Consider the following 27,974-nt stretch of genomic DNA (forward strand, 5'->3'; position numbering starts at 1 on the left):
GCAGGTGGCTCTCTGTGAGTTCAAGGCCAGCCTGATCTACAGAGTGAGTTCCAGGACAGCCAGGGCAGCACAGAGAAAGCTTGTCTTGGAAAAACAAAACACAGCATAACAAACAACAAGAAACAAAGGCATAGTGACTGGAGATATGGCCCAGCAGCTAAGACCCGCGATGTTTTGCAGAGTCATAAGCTCAGCTTCCCGCACCCACATTCAGCTCCAGGGGCATCAGGTGATACTGGCCTCCTCAGGAATTGCACTCTCAAGCACAAAGCCACACTCACTCACACACATAAAATTTTAAATGAATGAATCGATAGAGGTATGGTATCGTAATTATCATATGCTTGTCTATAATCTAGTTGCCAACATCAATTATTTATTAAGTAAGGGGAGAATTAAACAGTATTAAGAAAACATTTCTAAACAATTGTTAAGTCTGTACCCTTGAAAGGAGACTTTATGGACTACATCATCTTAACCAGTTTATTATATGTATAAGTCGCTGCCTTCTGAGTGGTAACTTAACTCACAAAAATAAAATTTAGATAATGCAAATGCCCAGAGTTTATTTACCTATTTTTGAGACTGGATCTCACTGAGCAGCCCAGGCTTGACTGGAACTCATGTCAGTCCTTCTGCCCCAGCTCCTGAGTGCTGAGGTTAAAGGCATCTGCCACTGGGCTCTGCTTCCTGACACTTATTTTCACTTTGTCAGGAAATGTGCTCCAATTCTTTACTTTCCTAGGTGCTGTTATAGCTACTGAAACCTGTGACCAGCAAAAGTCACACAACATTAGTGTTTCCATGGGAATTTCTTAGAGTAAAACTGATTCTTGCATAAATTTCAGCAAACTGTGTGAAACTTCACACAACTTTTTAATGACATGAAATTGCAAAATAAAATCACAAAGTTGCTGTGGGATGGTCTCTGTATGTCAAATTGCTCTGATTATTCAATAAATAAAACACTGATTGGCCAGTGGCTAGGCAGAAAGTATAGGAGGGACTAACAGAGAGGAGAAAAGAAAGAACAGGAAGGCAGAAGGAGTCACTGTCAGCCGCCGCCATGACAAGCAGCATGTGAAGATGCTGGTAAACCACGAGCCACATGGCAAGGTCTAGATTTATGGAAATGGGTTAATTTAAGCTATAAGAACAGTTAGCAAGAATCCTGCCACGGCCACACAGTTTGTAAGCAATATAAGTCTCTGTGATTACTTGGTTGGGTCTGAGCGGCTGTGGGACTGGCAGGTGACAGAGATTTGTCCTGACTGTGGGCAAGGCAGAAAAATTCTAGCTACAAATGGCACCCAACATGGGGCAAGAGTTTCCACCTAAAACCTGAGAAAAAATTCTAAAACGAAGCTAAAAACAGTTCCTAGTTGTTTCTCTCAAGTTAGTGGCAGCCTGCGTGTTTGAGCTACTATGGCGGGTTCCTGGCGTGTGTGCTCGACCTGCAGTTTGGCAGGAATGAGACCTTTGCAAGTGGCACATTAAGCTGCTTTTGCTAGTACAAAACAAAAAGAGGTTTCTGGGCTACACGCTGCTTTGATAAGAAGCATAGACCCACTATTTCTGAGAGTTGATGGCTCCCAGAGCTGGCAGAAAACGTACCACCACCATGTTGGGAAGCTGAAGTGGGTGGAGCCAGCAGCCACAGCGCCGTTTCAGTCTTAGAATGTTGCAGTTTAAAGCAATAGGCTCAAGGTAATATAAAAATAAGCCACGTAAAGATGGCTACCACACAGAAAATCTGGATTATGTTCTCTTTGATATTCATAACTGAAGAAAAACATTTGATTGCAAAAGCTGTTGAGTTATGCCAAAATGTGTATTTTAAAAGGTACCTTGACTTTAAAATTTGGATATAAGGATATGTTGCTTTGGAAAAGAGGCTCTGCTTTTGTTTCCATAGAAAGCCAGAGGCTATGGATTTGTTCCAGATTAAGATACATCAGGTTTGACCAGCCAAGACCCCCTGAAAGGTCTCCGATGACACCAAGGCTCAGATGATCCAACATCCAGAACCTTTTCAAGGCAACTGGTTCAGACAATACACCCTCATGGACTACTCCATAATCTTAAATTTTTCTTTGTGTTCCTTTAAGATACAGCACCCCCCTCCAGCAGGAAGTAGTTACACCCAAATTCCCAAATATACCAAGCTGGCTTTGGAGATGTGTAAAAGTTAAAACCTTCCTCTTTAAAAAAAAAAAGAAAAGAAAAGAAAAGGGGGAGTGCTGTGGGGTGGTCTGTATGTCAAATTGCTCTGATTGGTCAATAAATAAAACATTGATTGGCCAGTGGCTAGGCAGAAAGTATAGGCGGGACTAACAGAGAGGAGAAAAGAAAGAACAGGAAGGCAGAAGGAATCACTGCCAACCGCCGCCATGACAAGCCAAATGTGAGGATCCCGGTAAGCCATGAGCTATGTGGCAAGGTATAGATTTATGGAAATGGATTAATTTAAGTTGTAAGAACAGTTAGCAAGAAGCCTGCCACGGCCACACAGTTTGTAAGCAATATAAGTCTCTGTGATTACTTGGTTGGGTCTGAGCGGTTGTGGGACTGGCGGGTGACAAAGATTTGTCCTGACTGTGGGCCAGGCAGGAAAACTCTAGCTACGCAAAGTATCATTAAAATATCCAAGTTAGCTGGGAATGGTGGCACACACCTTCAATCCCAGCACTCAGGAAGCAGAGGTAGGTGGGTATCTGTGAGTTCTAGGTCAGCCAAGACTATATAGAGACCCTGTCTCACAAACAAAACAAAACCAACCAACCAACCAACCAAAAAACATCCAAGTCAATAATATCACAGTAATAATCTGATTCAGCAAAGATAACAAAATAGGAACTATTAATAAGCAACATTTTGAAATACCCAAAGGCTGCATTGGAAATCATTCATTTTCTTGTTCTAACCTCATTGACTCCTAATCTAATAAAAGTCAGGTTCATGACGGATAGTTCCCAGCAGAGGCAGCACACAGTGGGATATAAAACCACTGAAGGTATTCAACTCCTACTCACATTTGAATGACTCCCATCAACCTTTCGTAGGTTGAGTTCAGGTACACAAGTCCTAACAACCCATCAGCTCAGACATACTGCCCCCAAACGCAGTTCTAAGCAGAGCTACCCACCTATCCTGCACCCGTTTGTCTGCTGTAGATAGTTAGGTGTCTAGTTAGAAGTCTGTGTATCATCAAAACAGAATTCTAATCTTGTAGCAGAAATAGGAGGGAAGCAAGAAATGTCTTCAGTTCACACAGTTCACTGAAGCTGCATTAATTTTTTACTTTAAATTTGTTTTATTTTGTACATAAGGATACTTTGCCTGAATGTATGTCTGTGCACTATGTGCATGCCTGGTGTGCACAGGTCAGAAGAGGACGTCAGATTCCCCTGGAACTCAAGTTACTAACAGTTGTGAGCTGACATATAAGTGTTATTAATTGAATCTGGGCCCTCTGCAAGAGCAGCCAGTGCTTTTAATTGCTGAGCCTTCTCTCCAGTCCCCAATTTGATTTTGATTTGTGTGTGTGTGTGTGTGTGTGTGTGTGTGTGTGTGTGTGTAACTTTGGGTAGGAACCAGGCAATAAAGGAATGAAAATATAGTAAATTCTGTTTTACATGTTTATTTTAAAAAAATAGACTGCACTTATCTTGGAGTTTGGAAAACTTTAATCCTTTAAATAGTCTAATGCAGCTAAAATCACATCTATATGTTGTGGAATATTAGTTTATGATGTGTTATATTTGTTTATGCTGTGGATTATTTGTTTAATGATGCAAAGATGTGTTGTATGCTTTTGTGTTGCATTTGTTTAACTCTGAGAAGCTGTGTTACTTTGTCTAAAACACCTGATTGGTCAAATAAAGAGCAGAATGGTCAATAGCAAGACAGGAGATAAAGGATAGACTGGGCTGCCAGGCAGAGAGAATAAATAGAAGAAGAGTGAAAAGGTGGAATGAGAAAAGGAGGAGAGGAGGACACCAGGGGCCAGCCACTTAGCTGCACAACCAGCCACAGAGAAGGAAGGAAAGAAAGGAACATAGAATAGAGAAAGGTAAAAGCCCAGAGATGAAAGGTAGATGGGATAGTTTAAGTTAAGAAAAGTTGGCTAGAAACAAGCCAGGCTAAGGCCAGGCATTCATAAGAAAGAATAAGTCTTTGTGTATTTATTTGGAAGCTGGGTGGCAGGCCCCCAAAGAGCAAAGAGTAAAAATAACCAACTACATATCAACATGAAGTTCGAATTTCCATAGGGCCCGAGAAAGCTTTAAAAAAAAAAGGGACAGCGATCCTTACAGCAAGCCCTTAAGCAGCCAGTACATTAAGTAGTGGGGGGAAAAAGTTAAGCAAAAAATGCTACAGCTCAAGCATCAGCATTTTAGAGTTCTGGGGGGATGAATGCAGTTCCCAGTCCTGCACCTCTGACCAGGCTCAAGCTTTAGGCTTGGCAGTCACACACCCAAGAAGCCAGCAGAGCCAGCTGCTAAAGCTGGCAAAAGTCACCCCTTAGCAGTTTAAAGGCTCATGTAGTTTAAAAAAAAAAAAAAAAAAAAAAAAGACTAGAGATACACAGTAAAAGAGGTCCAGATGGAAAAAAGCTCTAAACAGGTTCCAGTGTGTTTAACAATGTACATAGGCTTAAGAAAAGAAAAAGGATATAGACAGTCATAAAAAGAAGTAAATAGTTTAAAAATAATAAAGTTTTTAAAGAGAGAAGTAATATAAAAATAAGCCCCATAGAGATGGAAAATACACTGGGAGCTGGATCCTGTATGTTACTGTGTTGATTTTGAATATTTTGATTGCTGATAAGCAAACATAAGCTGCTGAGAAGCATGGGATTGAAAGGACTGCTGAAATAATCCAGCCTAGATATTTTAAGAATGCCTTAACTTCAAAATGGAACTCAAAAAATGGATTGCTTTAGAGAAGAGGTTTTGCTTTTATTTCCATTGGAAATGAGAGGCTGTGGATTCCTTCGGGGTTGATATGGATCAGGTTTGATGGGGAAGACCTCCTGAATCTTGACAGGTGATATATATCAACAACGGTTACAGTTGGTCTTCCCAGGACTTGGCCATTATATGAATTTTCTCAGGGACCCCTAAAGATGCCTTTGCCCACAGACAACTGGAAGCAGTCTAACCTAAAGAAGATGCTGCTCACATTCCCAAGAGTTGGGTTGTAAGTGTTTGCTGGTTATTTGGTGGATTATGGATGTTTGTTATCATTTAGGGGAATACAGGATAAATAGACAACTATTAATCTCAGATATTTTGCATTGGCATGGATTTTGGTATATTGATACAAATCTAAAGTTATTTTCGTTACACTGTATGTATGTTTCTACTCTTGTTTGGGGTATTGTGCTTATAAAGCTCATTTAAAAATACAATGTATAATTAAGAAATGAGGTTAGGAGCCGGGTGGTGGTGGCGCATGCCTTTAATCCCAGCACTCGGGAGGCAGAGCCAGGCAGATCAATGTGAGTTCGAGGCCAGCCTGGTCTCCAAAGCGAGTTCCAGGAAAGGCACAAAGCTACACCGAGAAACCCTGTCTCGAAAAACCAAAAAAGAAATGAGGTTAGTAGTTGATCTATAATAATCAAACTTGTAGTCATATTAGCTATGTTTTCAAGGTTAAACAGGAATATTTTAGACAGATGATTTTCAAACACTTCAAAGACCTCCAGAATATGGCATTTAAGATGTTTAATAATCTATTGTTTTTCATGACAATGAGACACATCTGCTCCTGGCAGCACCAATTTACTTCATAAAAGGATGATGGGCATAGAAGAAACTCCATATGGAGTTTGCTTTCAATGTGGCAAGGACACAGGAAAAAGACTGCTGAACTTTGCCAAGACAAAGCAGGATAGTCCTTCGAGATTCCTGCTTCACAGAAGAATCTGCAAGATATTCTAGGCCTGTAGGCTGAAGATGGATGCCCCAACATTGCAGAAGAACTTTGGGTGACTGTCCAGGCAGCCAAATGTCTCTGTTGTTAGGTAATATTACATCCTTCTGGGGTCTTTGATGGAGTTAAAGACTAAATAGTTAGAGTTATAATTTTCCTTAGTTATGATAGAAAGCAAGTTAGGTGTAAAACTTTGGACTCACTAAGAAAAGATAGATAATGGAATATTTTCTCTGAATTTGCTAAATACAAATAGACTGAATATTGTAAATGTGATTCTTACTTGATAACTGTTTTTGTTGTATATAGTTTTACTCTGTCAAAGTTAAAACCTTTCATTTTTATTTAGACAAAAGGGGAAAATGTTGTGGAATATTAGTTGAAGATGTGTTACATTTGTTTATGCTGTGGAATATTTGTTTAATGATACAAAGATGTGTTGCATTTGTTTAACTCTGAAGCTATGTTACTGTGCCTGTTTAAAACATCTGATTGGTCTAATAAAGAGCTGACCAGCCAGTAGTTAGGCAGGAGAGAAAGGATAGGCAGGGCTGGCATGCAGAGAGAATAAATAAAAGAGGGAAGAAAAAGAGAAGAGGGAGGAGTGAGAAAGGAGAGGAGGACGCCAGGGGCCAGCCACCCAGCAACACAGCCAGCCACAGAGTAAGAAGGAAGAAGAGGTGTATAGAATAAAGAAAGGTAAAAGCCCAGAGGCAAAAGGTAGACGGGGTAATTAGTTAAGAAGAGCTGGATAGACTAAGGTCAGGCATTCATAAGTAAGAATAAGTCTCTGTGTATTTATTTGGGAGCTGAGTGGTAGGCCACCACAGAGCAAAGAACAAAAAACCAACTTCATCCATATCATTACAAAGCAAAGATAGACTTCACAGCACAATGTCCCATGTTTTCTTCTCTTACAAGAACCCACCACCTGCAGCTCTGAGACTTTGCTTGTTTTAAGTTCCAAAATAGAGTTCTCTTTTTAAAGGCTACTTGGTGACACTAGAGAAGTGTGTCCCTCGTGGCAATAAAAGGGCTTGTTTTAATTTCTAATTACACATAATAAATGGACACAAGAATGTGGGAGATGATTCTGAATTTTTCCTTTTCATGGTTATAAAACAGCACAGTAGCATCTGGCTACAGAAACATGTCTCATCTGAAAGAAGAAACCTGACTGTGCAGCTTCATAAAATGTGCTTATGATCTACAGACAAGAGTTTGCCAAAAAACAAAAAACAAAAAACAACCCAAAAAATAAAAACCCAACAGCAACAAACACCCCAAAACAATAACAGTAACACCAAAAAAATTAGAGTCACTGAGTATCTGATAGGTGCTCATGTCTGCCAGAACACAGCCCTTCAAGAGCAAAGGGGGACCCACAGTGTGCAACACATCATTCCCAAAAGAGCACTGGCCCCAGTAAAGCCTAGTCAGTGAGCTCAGCCCTTCAGTCAGTACTGTAGTCCAGTGGTAGCTGGAGCAACATCACATTTTTAAAGCCCATGAAAAGCACTTACTGTACCTGCTCAGAGTGGGTACTGAAACAAGATCCCTGTGCTAACACATCCTTTCCTCTCCTAAGAAAAGGGTGTGGGCAGACAACTGCTTCATGGTTTTCTTCTGCAGCTGTAATCACTTATTTTGATTTTCCCATTAGTAAACATCCATTGTTTATGACTCATGTTGATTAACATATATCTTCCCCCTGTGTTTTGAGACAATCTCATTTTGTAGCTTGCCTCTCCCTCCCCGGTGCTGGGATTAGACTCCATTCCTGTTCAATCTGTAGGATGCCCAGGCGTCTATAAAGCAGTCAGGATATTTCTAAGGGTTCAGCTAATAACTTCATGTCAGCCACTGTTGTGCACAGTTTAATAATCTCACAGCTCACTCATGAACCATTTCCAGACCACTTTCTATTACAGAATGAATTAAGGGTATTAATTTTCATTGAAAAACTGCACTTGAAGGTAGCTTAGTTGATAAAAAAGCTTATCTTGCAGACATAAGGACTTGAGTTTAATCCCCATAATTTATGCAAAACGCCAGGTGTGGTGGCGTACACCTATAATCACAGCACTGGGAAGGCAGGAACAGGTGGACTTCTGAGGCTGCTGGCCAAGCAGCCTAGCCTACTTAGTGAGCTCCGGGTCAACAGGAAGTAGGCAGCACTGCAGAGGACCTCAAGTTGTCCTCTGGCCTCACGTGCACCCCACAGCCACAAGGAAACTTATTTGTTTGTTTGAAGAAACAAGAAACTCTAACTCCTTACAATGACAGTTCCAACATTAAGATGGAGAGAATTTGTTTTGTTTTATAGACAACATAATCAAAACCAAGCACAGAGCCTAGCAATAAACACAGGAATTTTAAAATACTTTTCAGAAAATAAGTGGGATGTTTAAAAACATATTATAAGCCACTGACTTTTAGAAGCAAAATGATTTGACATTTTCTACAAGCTATTTACAAGAATTAAGAAAAAAAATCATTAGTGCCCACCAGGAGGCGCCAAGGGCCGCTACAAACAGGCATTCCCAGGCAGTTCTGGACCCCAAGTTGGTTTTTAAATTCTCTCATCACTTGGCAATATTTTTTAAAGCAGCTTAAAAAAATTTATGCAAAAGTCCAGACTTCCAGATCTTGTACAGCAGGAACCTGTCCACACTGGGCTAACAGAGGGGCAACTGTTTTGTAATCTGTCATCTGACATGGTAGATCCTGAGCTCTTAGTATCTGACAAATGGCAGGTCTTCATTAACATAAAATTACCAAAAAACTATTTCGTTCTCCTCCTTTTCCTTTCCTTTCTTCCCAGAGACGGGGTCCTGCTGTATGGTGCAGGCTGTCCTTCAATGTCCAGTCCCCACTCTGCTCAGCTGGGGGCTTCCAGTCTGGTAACCTCTCTTTCAATTAAGATCCTGTGCTTAAGATTTCCGTATTGGCCAGGCAGTGGTGGCTCTCACCTTTTATCCCAGCACTCGGGAGGCAGAGGCAAGCAGATCTCTGAGTTCAGGGACAGTCAGGACAGCCAGGACTACACAGAGAAACCATGTCTCAAAAATAAATAAATAAATAAATAAATAAATAAATAAATGAATAAATAAATGAATAAATAAATAAATAAAAACAAAAAAAGATTTGTCGCGCAATCATTACTAAGTATGAGAAAATTATAATATTAATGTGGAAAAACTAAGGGGAGATGTGCTCACCTTTCTCTATGGACTAGAATGCAGGCCTTAAATTACTCCTCTCACTAAAATTTAACAAGATAAAATAGGGTTTTAAGATACTTATTGATTTTATGTAAATAACTTCAACCTTTCCTAGCCTCCCTAAGACGTCAGCTGAAAGGACAGGCATGTAGCGAAGGAAGCTGTGGAATGCATTAGCTCACCTGGTTTCAAGTCTCACTTGGTGGTCAGAGTTTTCATTTCAAGCTCCTTTCTGACTACTAAACGGTCTGTCAGCCTAGGCTATAACTCATTCTCATCCAGAAAATAAAGATTTTTTTTAGCTGCCCTAAAGCTAGCTTTCCACACCTTCAATTTCCCTTCCCTTTCCTATTGCCCACTTTAAAACAGACTTGTTATTCTGCATGCACAGTCACTATTTCTGTATATAGTGCTAACTTGCGGAGTAAATTCTATCCATCAGTTAAGATTCAAATTGCTACATTCTCCATAAAACCTCTTCTGACCCCTTGTATTGGGAGAGGAAGGAGTCTGTTGCTGTGGGATGTCTTTCTGTGTGCTGGAATATGTTTTGCTCTCTCTCACTGGTTGATAAGCAAAGCAGTTTGGCCAACAGCGAGGCAGAATAAGGCTAGGTGGTACACTCAAACTGAAGATGGAGATGAAGAAGGGTGGAGTCAGGCAGAAGCTGTGAGCTGCTGCAAGGAGAAGCAAGATGTGAGAGAACAGGCAATGCCATGAAACTACATGGCTAAACATAGATTAATAGGAATGGGTTGAGTTAAGTTCTAAGAGCTAGTTAATAATGAGCCTGAGCCATGGACCAAACAGTTTGTAATTAAAATAAGCCTCTGAATGATTAAGAGCATCTGCAAGAGCTTGGGTGGGAGAGATTTGTCTGGACTGCAGGGCTAGGTGAGACAGATAAGCTTCCGTCTACAGTCTGTGTACCTTCAAAGTTTGCTATACTCCATAATGCATACCTATTTTTCACTTGTTGGAAGGGGGCTTTGCAAGCACTCTGCCCTGAACTCTACTAGCAGCCCCTACAATGTATACAGGTTTTCATGCATGGTGATCCCCACTTCCTTCCAAAGCACATAAGAACCTCTCCTTCCAACTCATAGAGTCCTTGAAGGCAAGGAGGCCCACTGTTCACTGACTACCAAAGTATTCACTCTGGCCCTCTTCCTGCTCTGGATGCAAAGCTAAGTAAGACAGGATGCAGTCTCTACTCTCTGGGAAGACAGTGTTTTCAGGCTATCACAAGGACAGAAACAGTGTTAGTGTAGAATGTAGGACAAGTAGCTGAGTGATTAGGGAGGATTTCCCAGTGAAGCGAGATGTTATGAAGGAGAAAGTGCTTCAAGAGGCAGAAATAGCACATGAAAGGGGCCACAGACAAGCAGGGAAGATCAGAGCAATCTGGTATTGGTCAAGGCTGGATGGGGTGCTAAGGCTGCAGAGAAACATGTCACTAGCAAAGAAGCTGCATTGCATTGTACTGACTACCCTTCTATTGTGATAAACACCACAACCAAGTCTCACGAGAGACTTTGTGCTCACAGTTCTAGAGGGTTAAAGTCCATGATGTGGAGCAAAGGCATGGCAGCAGAAGCAGGAAGAAGGAGGACATCTTCAACCACAAGCAAGGAGCAGAGAGAGCAAACTTGAAACGCTAAATCTTGGAACTCTCAAAGCCAGCCTCCAATGACACATTCCTCCAACAAGGCCACATCTCCTGAACCTCCCCAAACAGCGCCACCAACTGGGAACCAAGCACACAAACAGAGGCTTGGGGGAGGATGGAGGGGGGTGGGCGCAGGAAGGCATGAAGTCTCACTGAAGCCATCACAGGCAAGAAGGACAGTTAGCCAGACTTGTTTTCAGAGTGCAGAAAAACTGGGGACAGGAGGAAGAGACCAATTCAAGACATTAATCAGCGAGATGCAAGGGAGCCTAAATCAGGGAGTAAACTATTTAAAAAATATTCAGAAAAAAATGTGAGAAGGAGGAATGAACGGACAGGTCCAGAGCCTGCTACACCTGTCCCTGTCCCACACACACAGGAGAGGGTGGATGGATGGTGTCCAGCACCTAACCCTGTCCCCCACAAACAGGAGAGGGTAGACGGACGGTGTCCAGCATACCTAACCCTGTCCCACACACACAAGAGAGGGTAGGCGGACGCTGTCCAGCACCTAACCCTGTCCCACCCACAGGAGAGGGTGGATAGATGGTGTCCAGCACCTAACCATGTCCCACACACAGAACAGGGTGGATGGATGGTGTCCAGCACCTAACCCTGTCCCACACACAGAACATGGTGGATGGATGGTGTCCAGCACCTAACCCTGTCCCACACACAGAACATGGTGGATGGGATGGTGTCCAGCACCTAACCCTGTCCCACACACAGAACATGGTGGATGGATGGTGTCCAGCACCTAACCCTGTCCCACACACAGAACACCATGGACAGATGATGTACAGAGCCTGCCCTTGTCTCAAACACAGAATATTGTGGATGGTGTTCAGAAAATGTGATGTTCTTGGGGGCAAAGGCCATCTCCTCCCGAGGTACTCACAATGGCAACACAGTAAGAAGCTATATTCAGATGGAGAAACAAATCTACCATAGCCAAGCCACACAGTCAGCTGACATGGTTTAGAATAGATGGTTACTTTACCTCCTCATCTGCCAATCCTTCTTCTTCCATGGCCACTTCTAATTTCTTCTGCCTTTTCCAAAGAAAAAACAATTAGACTTTCTAAATATGTTCCTATTTCCAGTTAAGAACTACAGTTATTTAATCAAGCCAATCATTGAGTATGTTATGCTAAGAAAATCTTTCATACTGAACCAAGATTCAACTATTCACTATGATCAGGATTCTTTCTTGAGATACTTAGATTTAGCCTTTTCATACTGACCAAAGCTTTATTGTTTATCTCCCAATAAAAAATGACTTTTCCAACTCAGGACTCTGATGGCAAATGCAGATATTTTAAAATTCTTTGGAGATTGAAAAGTCATATATATATATGATAATAACCGTTGAGCAGAACTTTTGCTTTCCTAGGTACAGCCAAGTGTGGCTATCCAGCCTTTTTTTTTTTTTTTTCTAAAAACGTGGTTAGTTAAGCCAAGTACTTCGGATGGGGTTGCAGATGGTAACAGGCCTGTGGAACACGTTTTGCCACTCCTTCTTAAGTGAATAGTATTCCATGTCTACAGTGTTGGTGTTTTTCCTAATTGTGTATCTGGACAACTCATCCTAAGGTAGCTTTGGATTAAACAATAAGGACCAACACTCCTGAATTTAACCAAATGGGTCGAGGATTAAGGATCAATTACCACAGTCTTTATATCTGCTACTCATGAGAACACACCAAAGATAAGCTCCTTTTTAAATCAGTACTAAGATCACTCCCTTTCCCCCCATGGAAAATCCATTACCACTGTATCTCAACCCTGTTAGAGACTCGGCAGCCCAGTGATGGTGATGAAACCAGGGACTAGTTCTCAGTGCTTATCTCAGGCTGAGTGCCTGCTACTGGATTTCACTGATGTACTATTCCCCAGGCCCAGCCCTCAGAGTGAGATTTACACTCAGTACCGGCCTCTGCACCTGCTATCACCAAAGGGTCTTCAGGGCTACATAGTGGGTGAGGAGCTCCAGTTTTTTATGCAGAATGAGCAGGAGCAGGAGGACCCTCCAGGAGGGACTATCAACAGAGAAAGGCTTACTGCCTGTCAAATCCACTGCACCCTTCCTCAGTCTCCACAAGAGCAATACTCCATGAAATCATGCCTTAATCTGCAAAACTTACATCCGTTTCTATCATGTCTGAACAGGAAGATCCATCCATAGCTTCCCTGGAACGACTTTTAAAAGTAAGACTTTCCTGCTGGGCATGTTGGCATTCAACTGCAATCCCAGCACTCAGTGGGCCGAGGCAGGAGGACTGCCAGAATGATAAAGGCCAGCCTGGCCTGCAACACTGCCATGTGGTAGAGCAGCTACAGCCCAGGATGCTGAGACCTGGTACGTCCTGCTCTACCTCCTCCACTTCCCCTTACTATGTGTGAAGAATGCTCTTCCTGGTCAAATGTCGCTGTCATTTGGGAAGTCTCCTGTAGCAGGATTCTTAAAAGTTCTTATTAATAAAATCAAACCCGAGGCCAGTTATTGGGGTCAATGCTGGTAGATCAGAGAGACAGAACAAGCCACAGCTATCTCACCTCGCCGGATCCTCAGCTGGTCTTGTCTCCTCAGACTGGAGGCCTCTGAGTCCTCATCCAGAATGGGTCTCAGCTGAAAAGCCTGAAGCTTAACCAGCTACATGCTTAACCAGCCAAAATGCCTAACCAGCCAAATGCTTCTAGTTTCTGGTCCTCACGCCTTATATATCTTTTTTGCTTTCTACCACCACTCCCTGGGATTAAAGGCTGGCTTTCTGGGATTAAAGGCGTGTGTCACCATGCTTGGCTATTTCCAATGTGGCCTTGAACTCACAGAGATCCAGAGGGATTTCTATCTCTGGAGTGCTAGGATTAAAGGTGTGAGTGCCACCATTTTCTAGCCTTTGTATCTAGTGGCTGTCTGTTCTCTGACCCCAGATAAATTTATTAAGATACACAATATTTTGGGGAACACAATACCACCACAGTCTCCCACTTCACTAGTCAAAGCACGTGTCCTTTCTGGTCCCCGACTACCACTGCCCACTCTCTCACAGGGCATCTGTGCACAGCAGCTCTCTTACTACACTCCAAGTTTCACTGAGGCAAAAGGACACGCCATTCTTTTTTCTCTATTCCCACTAATAAAACACAGCACCACTAATGTTCTACATTAGTCAGTAATTTCTAAAGCCATCTCTCTAAAGGAAAGCACCAAGGCATAACACAGTGCTGGAAAGATCTGTGCTAAACACAACTAATGTGCGATACAAGCATATGTGCACAAGACTCTGGGAATCCAGGAAATGAAACAAGCAACCAGGTGCAGGAAACTTAACAGCAGGGGGGTCCAGCCAGCCACAGAACACTAAGCAAACTTTAGCCTCTACTGTACCTGGTTTCTCTCTCTTCATGCTGCAAAATTAGGTTGCTGTAAAAATTCTCCAGTGTGAGCTTGGCCACAGTCACTCTTTCCCGGGTATGGTTGCTCATAGGAAAGGTGGTTGCTGCCCCTGCTGTCATTGCCATAGTAACTGGAACTGAAATGACATAGAAAAGCAAATTCTTCAGCAATTTAAAAACAAAAACAAACAAAAAACCTTCCCATTTCTTTTATCAAACTCTAAAAATGTTTGATTTCTACTAAGAATAATTCTACTATTAGTTAACCCCCAGGTTTCTTAATTAAAATAATACAAAACTGTAGGAGCCCACAGAGGTTTCCTAGTGAGCTTGCTTTACCCGGCAGGGCTACATAAGGGGAAGGCTTGACCATGTGTGTGGTTACCAGGTGTTTAGAAGGGTCTGCACTTGGCTGTGTGGTGTGCTTTGATCTATCGAGGGAAAGGTCTGTTGCCCTGCCCCTTGGCATTATAAAAAGCCCTTCTGAAGAGACAGAAGGGGCTGCTGGGTATTGACCCAGGTCCTCCCGAGGCTATCTTGTGTTTCTGTCTGTCTCCTCTCCACTGTCTTTCTACAAATTCCTTATTCCTCTCTCCTCCTCATAGGAACCCTGTAAAAGGTGGGCACTGGCCTCCCACACCTCCCACACAAAGCTAATAAGAAACAGATGCAAGCCAGGTATGGTGGCTCATAACCACTCCCAAAGATGCACGGGGTTCAGAGCCAGATAAATTAATTCTGTCCTGGAAAAAACAGAAGTTAATTACAGAAAGCGGCACTGGAGGCAGTCCACACATTAACAGGAGCACTAGTTCACAAAAGGCCGTACGTGGCAGTGTTTAAAACAAGGAAGCACCAGTCCATTTTGCTGATTTATTGACCACTTGTCAAACTTTATAAAATTTTGCCAATAGTTACATTCCCAATAAATAAATCTCTTAAGATAGAATGTGGTTTCGATGGTAAGCACAGCTTCTGCTGCATAAATCCTCTGAAATTTGGCATGTCCTATCAAACATGCATGCAGGCACTAGCACTCTATGCAGATATGTTTTAGGGATGGGTCACAAATGCTCTTTCCATTCCAAATTCTGTTTCTGAGATAGCACAAGGTGTAGCATTTTCTTTCCAGACTATGAGGTACGTTTCATTTTCAAATAAAGCTCAAATGCCTTTGAAAACCAGAAAGTAAATATAAATTAATCAGTTCTGAATAGTATACATCTGCTCAGAGGCATCCAAGTGCCAACTTTGACGATCCACTGTATGAAGGTCATTTCAACCCTTAGGAAGGCAAGGAATTTGGTAAAACAGCCCTTTCATAGAAAGACGATTCTACAGGCCACGGTGGTAGCACTTCTGCAACATTTGCTTACCACAGGCTTTGATAAGCCACAAAGACAAGAGCAGCTCATACATAAAAGACTCTTGGTACCTAGAAGAAGGCCCTAACAGACCATTCTGTACAAGAGATGGCTTGCCAGGTGAGCATCCCAAGTTCTACTCAGCTGACCAGCATTCCCCACAAAGACATGAAGACATGGGGCTCTGCTTGCAGACCTGAGCAGAGCTGGAAGCCAGGGCTAGGGAAGAAACAAAGAACTCCTGTTCATCAGGCACAGATAGGAAGTATGTAATTTAACCATGGTGAACTCTTATTTCATTGCTGTCTCATGGACTTTAGCAGACAGTGTACTACTATGTGAGTGCCTCAAACTCACTACAAAGCTGTTCTGCAAACCGGTTAACTCTCCCTCTGGTTATGAGAAGCTGATCCAGCCCTTGGTTAAAACTTTCATGGCTTCTTCTGCACACACCACCACGTCAAATTAGCTTACAAAGCATAGCTGGCAGACACCAGGGATGGGTGTCTCAGGACAACTGTATTTTATTCATTGACTGAGGCCTTAGGATAGCAGCCCTCATGGTATCCTTAGGACAGGGACCTGGGGCTTGGGAAGCTCACAGAGCAATGGGCTGTGGAGTCAGTAGTCAATTCCAACTTGCTTTGGAGTGTTACCCGAGCCCTCCTTCATGCCTACAGTCCTGCACATGACCTCTCTTAAACCACTCAGATGTGTGGGCACCTGCTGATGATCTGTGGCTCTACCTTGTCTCTAACCTTCTCTATGAGAAGACACCTCTCATTCTTTGGTGGGCGGTCTCTGAATCTGCACCTCAGGCACCGGTGTACGTCTCTGCCAATCACTTGCCCACTGCTCTAACTAGAACTTCTCCAGGCACTATCTCCCCAGTTCCTCTTTGAACATTAACCACCGCATCCTATCTGACACAGAGCAGACAGTAATAAATGACGGAGACCACCTCATAAATAAGAATGGCAGGAAGGGATGAAAGAGCTGGAAAAAAGCAAGTTTCTCTGACACTAGGGTCAGAAAAACAGTTCTAACCCATCCAGATCGTAAGGTTTGACCCCAGTCACCTTCCCAAGAGGGGACTGCAACCTGTGCTCTGCTGACTTCGCACGCCTGAGGCCATGTGAGGGTGATACCCAGGAAACCCACAGAAAGTCAGAGTGTCTCTGTAAGCACTACATGAAGCTTCATTTAAAAATACTGCTGATGATATAATAATAGTATTTCTTTAAAAGTAATAGTAATAGAAAGTATTCCAAGAATTGTCACAGTCACAAGATCTGCTAAGGACTCCACTGCTTTAACTGAACCCTAAGCAAAGCATTTTTTTAAAACCTCAGAATCCCAGGGCTCAAGTTCTGTTTTGAGATCAGATGTGGAAAAGGTGAAAGTAGGGGAGGAGAAACAGCTGTCACACAGATAACATCTCCCAAATCATGTCTGCTGTCAGGATTGTGTGTGTGTGTGTGGGGGGGGGGGGGGGGACCAAAGAATCAAAGCTTCTGAGTAAACTTAAGAAACCTAGATCACAGTTAGGATGCTCAGGCAAAACTTGCCAGCTGTCTTATGTCAGCATGTGTGCACCCAAGGGTGCAGGCAGTGCCCTGGAGAGCTCCTCAAGGCACATGAAGCCCAAGCTCACAGATCTTCAGAGCTTAAGGAAGCAAGTGTCAGCTACTTTTCTCAATGAACACCTTTTGGGGGCAAGGGTCCTCAAGAGCTCCAACCAAGTGCAATTCCTAAGGACTTCAGGATGCTTTCTGTGCCTTTCCTTTGGCAACAAGTGGTCCTGAATAGGGCAATGTCCAGATGAGAAGACAACACTGGTATGGTACCAGTTCCCAGGAGCAAAAACCAGGCAAGAGCCAACTGTACTACTCCAGGACAACAAAATCCTTTCACAAAGCTAAGGAAGAATCAAGCTTTTCTTAAAACCTCTTTTAAAAATGCAAAGTGACAGTGATCATGGAGTTACGTGACTTGTAATAATGCTTGCTTAAGTCAGGAAAAGAGGGTGGAGGAGAGACACCCTTGGAGCAAGCAGACTGGCTGCAGCAGGGAGGTGCAGAATATACTCCCTACTCAGTTGGCCAAGATCTGGTGGTCAATCAAAATCTGGAAGCTACTATATCATAGCCAAACTTACAGAAGACTGACACACAAACAGAAAATCAGTGTACTGATGTACACAGTAAGAGGTGGACTAGGGAGGAGTAGGATCTGCATGTTGTCACAAAGCACTCCATTGTTGCAGGCCAACAAAAAAGAAGTCTGAATTAGGATGGTGCTGTTGCCAGGAAACCAGGTTAGTGTCCAGAGGAAGAGTCACTCAATGTAAACATTCAGCGACTTCAGGATGCTGTGTGGAGCATGGCTAAAGAACCGATCCCTGTCTCCCTGGAGCCCCCAGTCACGGCCAAGTGCTGGAGGAGACAATAACACTAACTGCCACAGCTGACCAAACTTCCCTTTAGGAGCAGGTCTGTGGGCCACAGGAGAAAGGAAGATAGCTGAGTAAAATCTTGGAAGACATTTTTATGTAACACATAAACGTGTGACAGAAAATAAAACAATTCCCAAGTCCCAGAGAGTGCAGAGCCAGCACCCTGTACATAGTGGACCTGGGTTTTGTCCTAGGAACCAAAGGATTATGACAAGAGTTGATGTCATGGGAGCAAAACTAAAAACAAAGAGGATGACTAGTGAAGAAAATCCTGAAGTGAGTTTTTCAGTTACATCTCAGACTCCTTTTAGGCAAGCAGTTTTTTACAGGAACTCTCAAAACTGCCTTCTTTATGGGGCTCAAATGACCAGTCTTTTCACATGTCTTCCCTGCCGATGACTCTAAGGCTTACATTAAAGCCACAAACCAGGGCAGCACAAACCTGAGCTCAACTACCTTCCAGCAGTATATGGCAAGGGGAGTTCAAACATGGAGAAAAGAGAAACAGAAAGGCTCTGGATCCGAGGAGGAGCCTGCCCTCTTGTGTCCTGTACTTCAAGGAAGTTCTGCCTGACATCAGATGCAGGCACTGTGCCAGAAGGTGAGGCCCTGCCTGGTGTGAAGAAAGAACAACCAATGAATGGACAGGCAAGGAAAGGGGATCAGTGGTGAGAGGTGGTGTGACATCCTGGTTAGGGAGGGGCCAGCTGGGGAAGCAGCCTGAACTAGTGACTCAACCAGGCTGTATGTAAAGCTTGGGCATCTGGGGACACTGTTCACTTTCCTAAAAGTGAACTTCTAATGGGAATGCATACACACAATCACTCACATACATACACATGAACACACACGAACACACACTCATACATGCAGGCACATATACACTTACATACAAGCACACAGTCATTCACACTAAGAAAAGGTGTGAATTTGTGTGTGTGTGTGTGTCTGTGTGTGTGTGTGTGTGTGTGTGTGTGTGTGTGTGTGTGTTAGCCCTTTCAACTGAAATCAAAGGAGATCAGACTAACTGAATAATTCTGAACTACAAGTGGTCCTTTATGGGAGCAAGGAATTAGGACTAAAATTCAAGTGTATAGCTTAAAACCTAAGTAGCTACCAGTGAGTTTTATTAATTTTGAGTCATTTAAACTCTCCCAAGAGACTTTTTTGGCTATCACAAGTGACCAAAGAAACTGCTCCCAGCTAAAAACAGCCACATGTGACTTGTGACTGACACTGTGCTAAGCACACAGACCACTCAACTTCAGCCAACCCGACAAGATCCAGAAGGCTCTGTCCTGTTGACACATCAGAGCACAAAAGTCCCTAAGATTTAATGACCATCCCATCAATTTACCACTGAGCCCTGAACAACACGGAAGCACAAACTGGATTATGTGGGGGGAATTGTGTGTGTGTGTGTGTGTGTGTGTGTGTGTGTGTGTGTGTGTGTGTACACACACGCACGTGCGTAGAAAAAACCACCTAGAATGGAATAAAAATAAACTGCAGTAAGCTGTCATCCTTTAATTCAACTTAAGAACTCAGGAAACCCTCCATGAAGCAGTGTCTGAGTTCAAGTCTCTCCAGAGTTTTCTAGACTCTAGTGCAGGTTCTAATATGAAAAATACATCTGAGTACCTTAAAAAGCCAATTTTGCTTACAGAAAACTGTCATTTTGACTGATGTAAAGACTATCTTATCTGTTAAGGGGCAGAGCCACCCCTCCACCACCACCCCACTTTCCAGAAGTGAAGCCCACAGACACAAGCGGTATGGGAGAACAGGCTAGATAACCCACCCATGTGGTGTGGAAAAACAGGCTATGTGGCCCACAGACAAGGGTGGTACAATAGGCTATGTGGTAGCCTATAGTGAAGCTTCCACTGAGGCTGGTAAGGGCACAGGGCAGTGGCAATCCCAGGACACTACACCATCCTACAGAGCAGCTCAATGTCAGTACTGATGTGGGGACCAGCCCATGGACTCTGTGGTCCTTATCTGCTCTAACACAAGATCCCAATCTAATCCGAGTTATTGCCTCACCTTTTACCTTATAATCTGTGGATCAAAAAACTAACTCTGCCTACTTTGTCCAGATGGTCAAAGAAGCAAAATTAACCATGGGTTTATTGAAAGCCACACTGATCCCCACTACAGAGAATCTTGGTTTTGTTTATGTGTTTCTTTGATTACCGTGAATTAAGTATCTTTCTATGATTTATAAATAATTCTTTCTCCTCCTCTTCAAGATAGGGTCTCACTATGATCTGTGTGGCCTAGAATTCTCCATGTAGACCAGGCTGACCTCTAACTCACAGAAATCTGTCTGCTTTGTTTCCAAAGTGTTGAGATTAAAGGTTTGTACCACAAAGCCTACCTCCCTGACTAAAGTCTTTTATTCCAGTTTTCTGTGGAAAAGCTCATCTGGACTCTCTAACTATCACATCCCACTTTAAGTAGATGAAATCACACCATAATGCTAACAGTTGTTAAGCAACTTCAATGTTCCCAGCATGAGAAAAGACATGTTTTAGCTCACAAAAGAACTTGGTTATTTCAGGAGAATGGAGATTTATATTCTTATAAATCCACAGGCTCACATCAAAACTACTAAACATAATCCAAAGACTTAAAAGATTAAGTAAAAATCATTATAAACTAAGATTTGGGCACCCAGATATTGACAGTTTATTCATCACTTATTTGAGCCAACACACGTAAGTTATCACGTGTGTGAGTGTGGGTAGGTGTGAGGTCAGTCCTCCCCTTCCACTTTGAGGCAAGCCTTCCTTGTTGTTCACCTCTGCATATGCCAAGCTAGCTGGCGAATCCTCCTGTTTCTATGTCCCACCTCACTGTAGGAGACCTAGGATCACAGATGCCTGGCTTCCCACGGGTACTGTGGGTCTCATTCAGGTCCTCATACATGCAAGGCAGGAGCTTCACCCAGAGTCATCTCGACAGCCCCTTCCTTTATTAAATAATGACAACATCCCAGTTTGGAAAATGCTTTGCTGGCCATCACCCCTGCAGCCTCCTTGTCACTGTTATCCTCCTGGGGGTTGCAGGTTGTGCTCAGCATGCTCACGGCCCGTCTTTTTAATGGACTCTCATGTCATAATCCCTGGAACTATTTCAGAGTTTTAAAATAGATACTGCCTATGCTCGGGTTTCCAAATGCTTTGCTGTCTGGGCAGGAAACTTACTCACCATTGGAAGGGAGATAGAACCCTGGCAAAGATGCCCTGCCAGGGAACTAGGGGAAGTTCAGGACTGAGCTACCTTTAGATGGATTCCTGTGAGCCCGGCAGTCTCAGAGGCCCAAAAGGAACATTCTGGGAGATGCTGTCTCCCAGAACTGAGAAAGTAGCTCCTCTTATCTGTTTGGCAGACTGTAGTCAGAAAGTTCTTCTTACAGCTAACCTAATTCTCTTTCACTCAAACTCAAACTCATTTGTTTTTCTCCTATTTTCCATAAAATGAAAACCTTCACTCAAAGCTGGGGGGGGGGGCTGGAGTCTGTACTAGTTTTGATTCTCTTTCACTGCACAATCAATAAGTTCTTGAACTTTCATCCATTTTGCTAAGGAAAGAACTGACACATTACTCAAGAAACCAATGTGTAAATAATACCAACCTTCGAAACGTGCATCTATCTAAAACTGCTACCCGAGAATTTACAAGGCGCACTCCCCAGCACTGGCAGGTCTTATGATGAACTAGTGACAGCCACTGTTAGCTGGCCTTCTAGACACAGAGCTTAATGTGCAATGTGCAGGGTCCTTTTACCTTTGCTGTGTGTGAAGTAGGTGCCTTTCAAATTCAGGATGAAGAGACAGGCTGAGTTACTTCAGCAGTTACAGAACCAGCAAATGCACCAGAGCCCTGCTCTGAATGCCATCAGCCAGTGCTATCAGCACTTTCACTTTAGTGAGTCCCGTGGTGCTGGGAACCAACTGGGCCTTGGGCATGCAAAGCAGGCAATCTGGCACTGTGAGTACCCAGCCCCAGCAAGCCTCTCTCACAGAACAGAGAATCTGCTCTTAACACCAAGTTCTTTATAACCAATTTTATTTATCTGACTCCTTCCCATTTTAAAACTTATGGAAAAGCAACAAATCCAAGCTTTCAAACTAAAACCTCTTAAGAATGTTAACCCAAGGGGTTGGAGAGATGGCTTAGTAGTTAAGAGCACTGGCTGCTCTTGCAGGGGACCTGAGTTCAGCTCTCAGTACCTATGGGGTGGCTCACAACCATCCACAACTCCCGTTCCAAGGTATCAGATACCCTCCTCTGACCTCCATGAGCACCAGGCAGACATGTATACATACATACACACAGAGAAACTATTCATACACATAAATAAAATGAACAAATCTAAAACATTTTTAAAAAAGAATGTAATCTTAAAATTAGGTGAGGAGCCCAGTATGGCGGCACATGCCTTTAATCTCAGCACTTGAGAAGCTGGTAAGTTCAAGGTCAGCCAGGGCTACATAAGTGAGACAGACAGACAAAGAGAGAGGGGGGGGGGGAATGCGTAACCTAAGACTAGATGGTACGAGCAACTGCAGAACACGGCTGACTGACCTAGATCCTTACCCTTCTTCACTGTTACCACATGAAACTAAACTTTCATTTTCACAGCTGTATGATGTATCTCATCTCCCTGCCCTCAGCTGCACCTTCCCTCAAAAATGTGAGCCTGCCTTCTGGGCCTTTACTTGGATAAAGTATGGCTCACCATCCAGCCTCAGTCTTAGCCTCAAGCTGATTCTGGTTCCTTTGTCAAGGTATTTCTGCTACCAGACACAAGGATCCAAATAAAAGATGATGGTTTTCTAAAGCCCCTTTCTAAGTTACAAACTGAAAGTATCTGTTAACATTATAGGCGGCACAATAAGGTATTTAAAAACCCACTAGTTAACAGGAGAGATGGTGACTCCTGCAAGGCCACGACTCCAGGAGGGCAACATGCCTGAAGCTAGCCTAGAAACAAACAAACAAGCCTATTAGTGTGTGCATGCCATGTGGGTTTCCAGGGTTTCCAGGGCAACAGTAGTAAAATAAAGCAGGTAAGAGGGACACAAAGACCACACCATAAAGACAGTGTACTAGGCACTAGAAGTGTAAGGGGTATGAAATAAGCACACCATGTTGTTGAATATGCAATACCACTGAAGTATAGTAAGACTAACCCATATAAACACTAGGTGCAAAAACAAATGCCTGGGAGGGACTGTGATAAAGCAGGGCTTCAGAATAGGGACAGGTGCACGTAAGCTACAACACCAGACACAAACAGAGTAGGTAGCTCTGCTCTAGTCTAACTAAATGCCAGGTGGACATGCTGGGGTTACTAGGACACTCATAGTCACTGGGCAGTGAGCTAAAAGGAAGTGTCTCCCACTGGCCAGAACCAGCCCCTCTAGACTAGGTAGGGAAGTTCTTACCACAGCCTGATCCTGACAAGTCCCTCTTCATATGAGTCCTGCATCCACCCAGTTTCCTGACATGACGGAAAGTTACTAGTACAGAAGCCCCAGTGTGTGAGCTTGTCTATTTCTGGAAAGAAGTAGTTCTTCCAGAATTACTGAGTCAGAAATTTTTACCAGCACTAGGTTTGGTTAAAAGAAAAAAAAAAAAGGGAGAGGGTAATTTTTAGTTATGTAAACAGAATGGACATTCTGTCTCCTTCCAAGAAGCAAAATCTAAAGCTATACACAGCTGGGAAATATTCCAGAGGGTCTAGGACAGAACTTGCTTTAAAAAAAAACTACAAAAATTATTCAATTACATGCAAACTCTACAGTTATTTTGCCTTTTTAAAGTTTATTCATTTAATAGACATAAAAAGTACGCCTATGTATAGGGTGCCATGCAATACTGGATACACACACACCGTGTGGTGCTCTGATCAAGATGGCTATCTGACTTTAAAGCCTATGAATCATGTTTCTCTACCCATGTGTTCTCAGGAACCTCACTCAGGCAGGGAACACAACATGGCCTTCGTTAGGTACATTCTTTGCCAACAGAAAACTCACCGTTAGGTTGATTTTTAAGTCAACTTCACTAAAATAAGTTCGCCTACTTACTTCCTTTATCATTTTAAACATTGCTGGTGCTTTAAATGTGTGTAAACAGCACACACAGCAGGATGTGCAAGGCTCACATGAGGTCTCAGATGCTTTCCACTGAGACACACAGGGAGGTTACACACCACTACACCACACACCCAACAGCTTTGCAGCACACATTTTAAAAAGTAAAAACAGCAGCAGCACATAGTTCCCTACATACTTCAAGAGTGGTTGAGGTCAAAGAGGAATGACTACGTTCTGAAATGAGGAACAGGGTACCAAGTTAGGCTTGGAGAAGGCAGTTGTATTTTACTGCACAGTAGGGTGAATGGAGTATGTCTCTGTCTCTCTCAGAGGTGAGTATGTTAGTGAATGTTCCACTGCTGCGACAAACAGTGTGGGCCGGCAGTGAGGCAGAGCTCTCTGGTACATGGAGGCTAAGAAGTTGCAAGACAGGGAAGGGCCCAGGTCAAGTCAGCCATCAAGAACACTGTCCCAGTGACCCTTATCTCCCAAAGTTCCGTGTCCCTACAATAATGCCATCCAATCATGATTCCATTAGTAGACTGGATTGATCTACTGATCAAGTTAACATCTTCATGATGTAATCACCTCTCAGTGAGAGCTGGATTCAGTAGCTGGTGAACGAACTTTCAACACATGGGGCTTTTTATAGGGAGACAATCCATATCCACAGCAGTAGAAGAAGGGCAGGTTGCTCCAGGCCACCCTAGGTGATAGTGAGACCCTGTCCTAAAAACCAGGAGGGAGAAAAGAGAAAACAGAAATCGACACAGTGTAGATGAATCAAGACCTACCACAGCTTCACACTGTTTAAGCTAGTGATGGGTACATGCAAAAACACCACGTTCCTCATTTTCGTGTTAATTTTTTTTCCCTGTAAAAAAATTTCCCTGGGAGGGAAATCCTAGATTTAATATTGATGTCAACTTGAGAGAATTTACAATCACCTAGGAGACAAATGTTTATGAGAAGGTCTCTGGATTAGGTTGAGGTGGGAGACACCCTGGATGTGGGCAGCACCATCCCACATACTGAAGCCCCAGACTGAATAAAAAGGAGAAAGCAAACTGAACACCAGTCTTCACCCCTCTCTCCTTCCTGACTGCAGGTGCAATGTGGCCAGCTGCCTCAGGCTCCTGTTCCACGCTGTCCCCACCACAGTGGACTGTCCCCTCAATCAGTGGGTCAAAATAAACCCCGCCCTTCCTTAAATTATCTTAATTAGGTATCTTGTCACAATGACAGTAATACAACAGGGGTGGTGGCACATGCCTACAATCCCAGCAAGGCTGAGTCGGGAAGACGGTGACATCAAGATGGCCTGGACCATATAGCAAGATCCTGTCTCAAAATGAAAACAAACAGAAAAAACCCAAAGGCCTAAAAAATGATGTAACTTTTATCACAGTAAGTGTCTTTCCATATTTCAAATTTTTGGTCAGTCACAGCAAGGGGCAGGCAGATTAATCCTCATGTGGCCACTAGTCAGTAGTAACTCAGTTTCTGGCTTTCAGTTTACCTGCTGAGAAAGTGAAAGGGTTGGTAAGATATTTCAGTTCACTTTCTGCTATAAAATAATAATTAGAGTTATAAAACAGTTAAACTCTCAAGTGTCATTAATTTATACCATGACCATATGGAGTATCCTCATTTATTTCACAGACATTTAGAGAATGCATCCCATGTGCTGTATGATATGGACAGAATGCAGTCAGCACGATGCAGAAACCACCAGTACAGTGTAAGTCTGAGGCTAAACCTGGTAGACTGGAAAGACAGCAGACAGTGGCCAGACAGGACTGGAGAGGACAGGGAAGGACTGTAAATGTGAAGCCAAGGAGCCCCCGTACCACTGTGGAAATTAACAAGGAAGCCATGCTAGAGACTTCAGGAGGAGAGGGTGCTCCAGTTCACAGTGTAAGCAAGTGCATTTGGTGGTTAGCAAGGATTCGGGAAGGACAGAGAAAGGAAGAAGGAAAGGAAGGGAGGCTTTTGTGGTAGTTAGGCGACAGTGAGGACAGTCCAGCAGGCTGGGGGCCTGAGCACAGCAGCATCAGCAGAGAGTTCTGAGACCTCATTCAAGTGCTTCAAGATACATAGAAACTTTCAGGAAAAGGACCTAGCCTTAGAGTTCACAGCTCATCAAATGGGATACAGTTTCTAGGACAACATCTTGCACACAGTAGGTGCCTAATTAACAGGGACTGTGTTTTGAAAGTGACAGATGTTAAGCACACAAAAAGAATAGCTTGTTCTGTCTGGTCCCTGCCACATGGTATAGGTGGCAACTCCTTGCTGACTAGTAGATCTTAATGATGTGACAGCGTATATACATCATTTCTGATGACTCAATACGCTTCTGTATTTACCACATAACTATGCAGAACACTCTCCATGTGTTGACACAATAGGCCTTTTCCTTACAGCTGTCTTATATCGCGGCCTCATAAAAAGGCACATCAGAAAGTATCAATCGGTATAAATGACAAACTACATGGATTTTGCTTCAACTTTTACAATAAAACAGCAATTTTTTTCCTCAAAAATATTATCTGTGGCCAGACTTTGTGGTGTGCACCTGTAATCCTAGCACTTGAGAAGTAGAGACGGGAAGATCAAGCTTTCAAGGCCTCAGCTACATAGTGCATTTGAGGCCAGCTTGGGCCACATGGGATGCTAAGCACCTGACTGACGGGCAAGTGGGCTCACAGTGTGCACCACCATGCCCAGCCCCAGACTCAGCTTCCCAGTCATGACTCCCTGCTTTCTCATCTGCAGTCAGGTTTCTGTTTCCCCAGTATTCATTTCATCACCCACATTAACTGTCCAAGTTTTTATATTGGGCTCTGAGAATGTCTACAATTAAGTCCTTCCGGAGCAAACAGATTCAACAGCTCTGATACACTGTACACACAGTGACTGTGGGCTAAGAGAAAACAAAAACAAAACAATTTGGGGTGACTTTGTATCTCAGGGAGAGTGTTAAGAGAACCCACCTTAGAATATACAGAAGCAAGTCCAGTCATCATACACAGAAGTCTGGATTTCCTTCCAAGACAAATATGGAATTCAATCAGTGTGATGCCTTCCACACAGCGAGTTCATTTTTAGTCCTTATTTGACTACACAAAGGTGGGAAAGGGGAGACTTTTCCTCTCCTTCCTTGAGGAGGCAAGAGAGGAAAAATGTAATATTTAAAGTTGATGGTACAATTTAAAAACTTTTCCATTAATGTGAACACCCAGCTGAGTCATGTGCCTAAGGCCTTAGTAAGCCACCTCAGTCCTGGCCTTCCTAGTCGGCTCTGCCCTAGGGTATTTATAGAAATGCCAAGGGGTGGAGCAAAAGACCTCCCCTCCAGCACAGCCAAGTGCAGACCATCTCAGACACCTGCACTCAGGCCCGTGGTCCAATCATCCTCTTTATGCGGACCTGCTGGGTAACGCCAAGAGGAAACCTGAAAATGGGCCCCACACTAGCCATGGTCCTTCCAGCTCTGCCCATTTTTAAAATGAAGGGATGAGAAGCCAGAGCATGCCTCTGCTAACATCCCATAATCTTTACTAAGTACTGACTTTTATTCATGGAGTCTATCTACAGATGAACTAGTAAATAAACCACAGCCAGTAAAAACTGTACCTGGAAACAGCCAATTGTCATAGTAGCATCAGCTTAAAGAAAACTCATAAGCCAATGAGATGTTTTAAATCCAAAACTAAGGTGCAGAGGAAAATATGTGTAACCCAAAGCCAGGAAAGCAGACACTTTTAGATGTGTTTAGTGACTTCCACGCAGTTATGTTAGAGTCCCTATGTT

General features: G+C 43.2%; 1 protein-coding gene and 1 non-coding gene across 5 annotated transcripts in view; both read right to left on the reverse strand.

The window, feature by feature from the left end:
- The window catches only part of Stk38l (serine/threonine kinase 38 like), a 68,402-nt gene that overhangs the window by 13,127 nt on the left and 27,301 nt on the right, over positions 1–27,974 (reverse strand). For 3 of the 4 annotated variants that reach the window (XM_028891670.2, XM_037203989.1, XM_028891671.2), the window contains 2 exons: positions 14,222–14,366; positions 11,831–11,882 (listed from right to left, as the gene is read on the reverse strand). In XM_028891670.2, the coding sequence (XP_028747503.1) occupies positions 11,831–11,882; positions 14,222–14,355 (186 nt within the window). In that variant the 5' untranslated portion in view covers positions 14,356–14,366. Of the gene's footprint in view, positions 1–11,830; positions 11,883–14,221; positions 14,367–27,974 lie in introns of those variants that run through there. The other variant, XM_037203990.1, reaches the window with a different exon arrangement.
- LOC114708407 lies at positions 17,973–18,055 on the reverse strand. The gene has a single exon (XR_003736790.1). It is a non-coding gene; the product is annotated as a Z6 small nucleolar RNA (small nucleolar RNA).

Source organism: Peromyscus leucopus, chromosome 3 (genome assembly GCF_004664715.2).
Source record: "Peromyscus leucopus breed LL Stock chromosome 3, UCI_PerLeu_2.1, whole genome shotgun sequence".
Lineage (NCBI taxonomy): Eukaryota > Metazoa > Chordata > Mammalia > Rodentia > Cricetidae > Peromyscus > Peromyscus leucopus.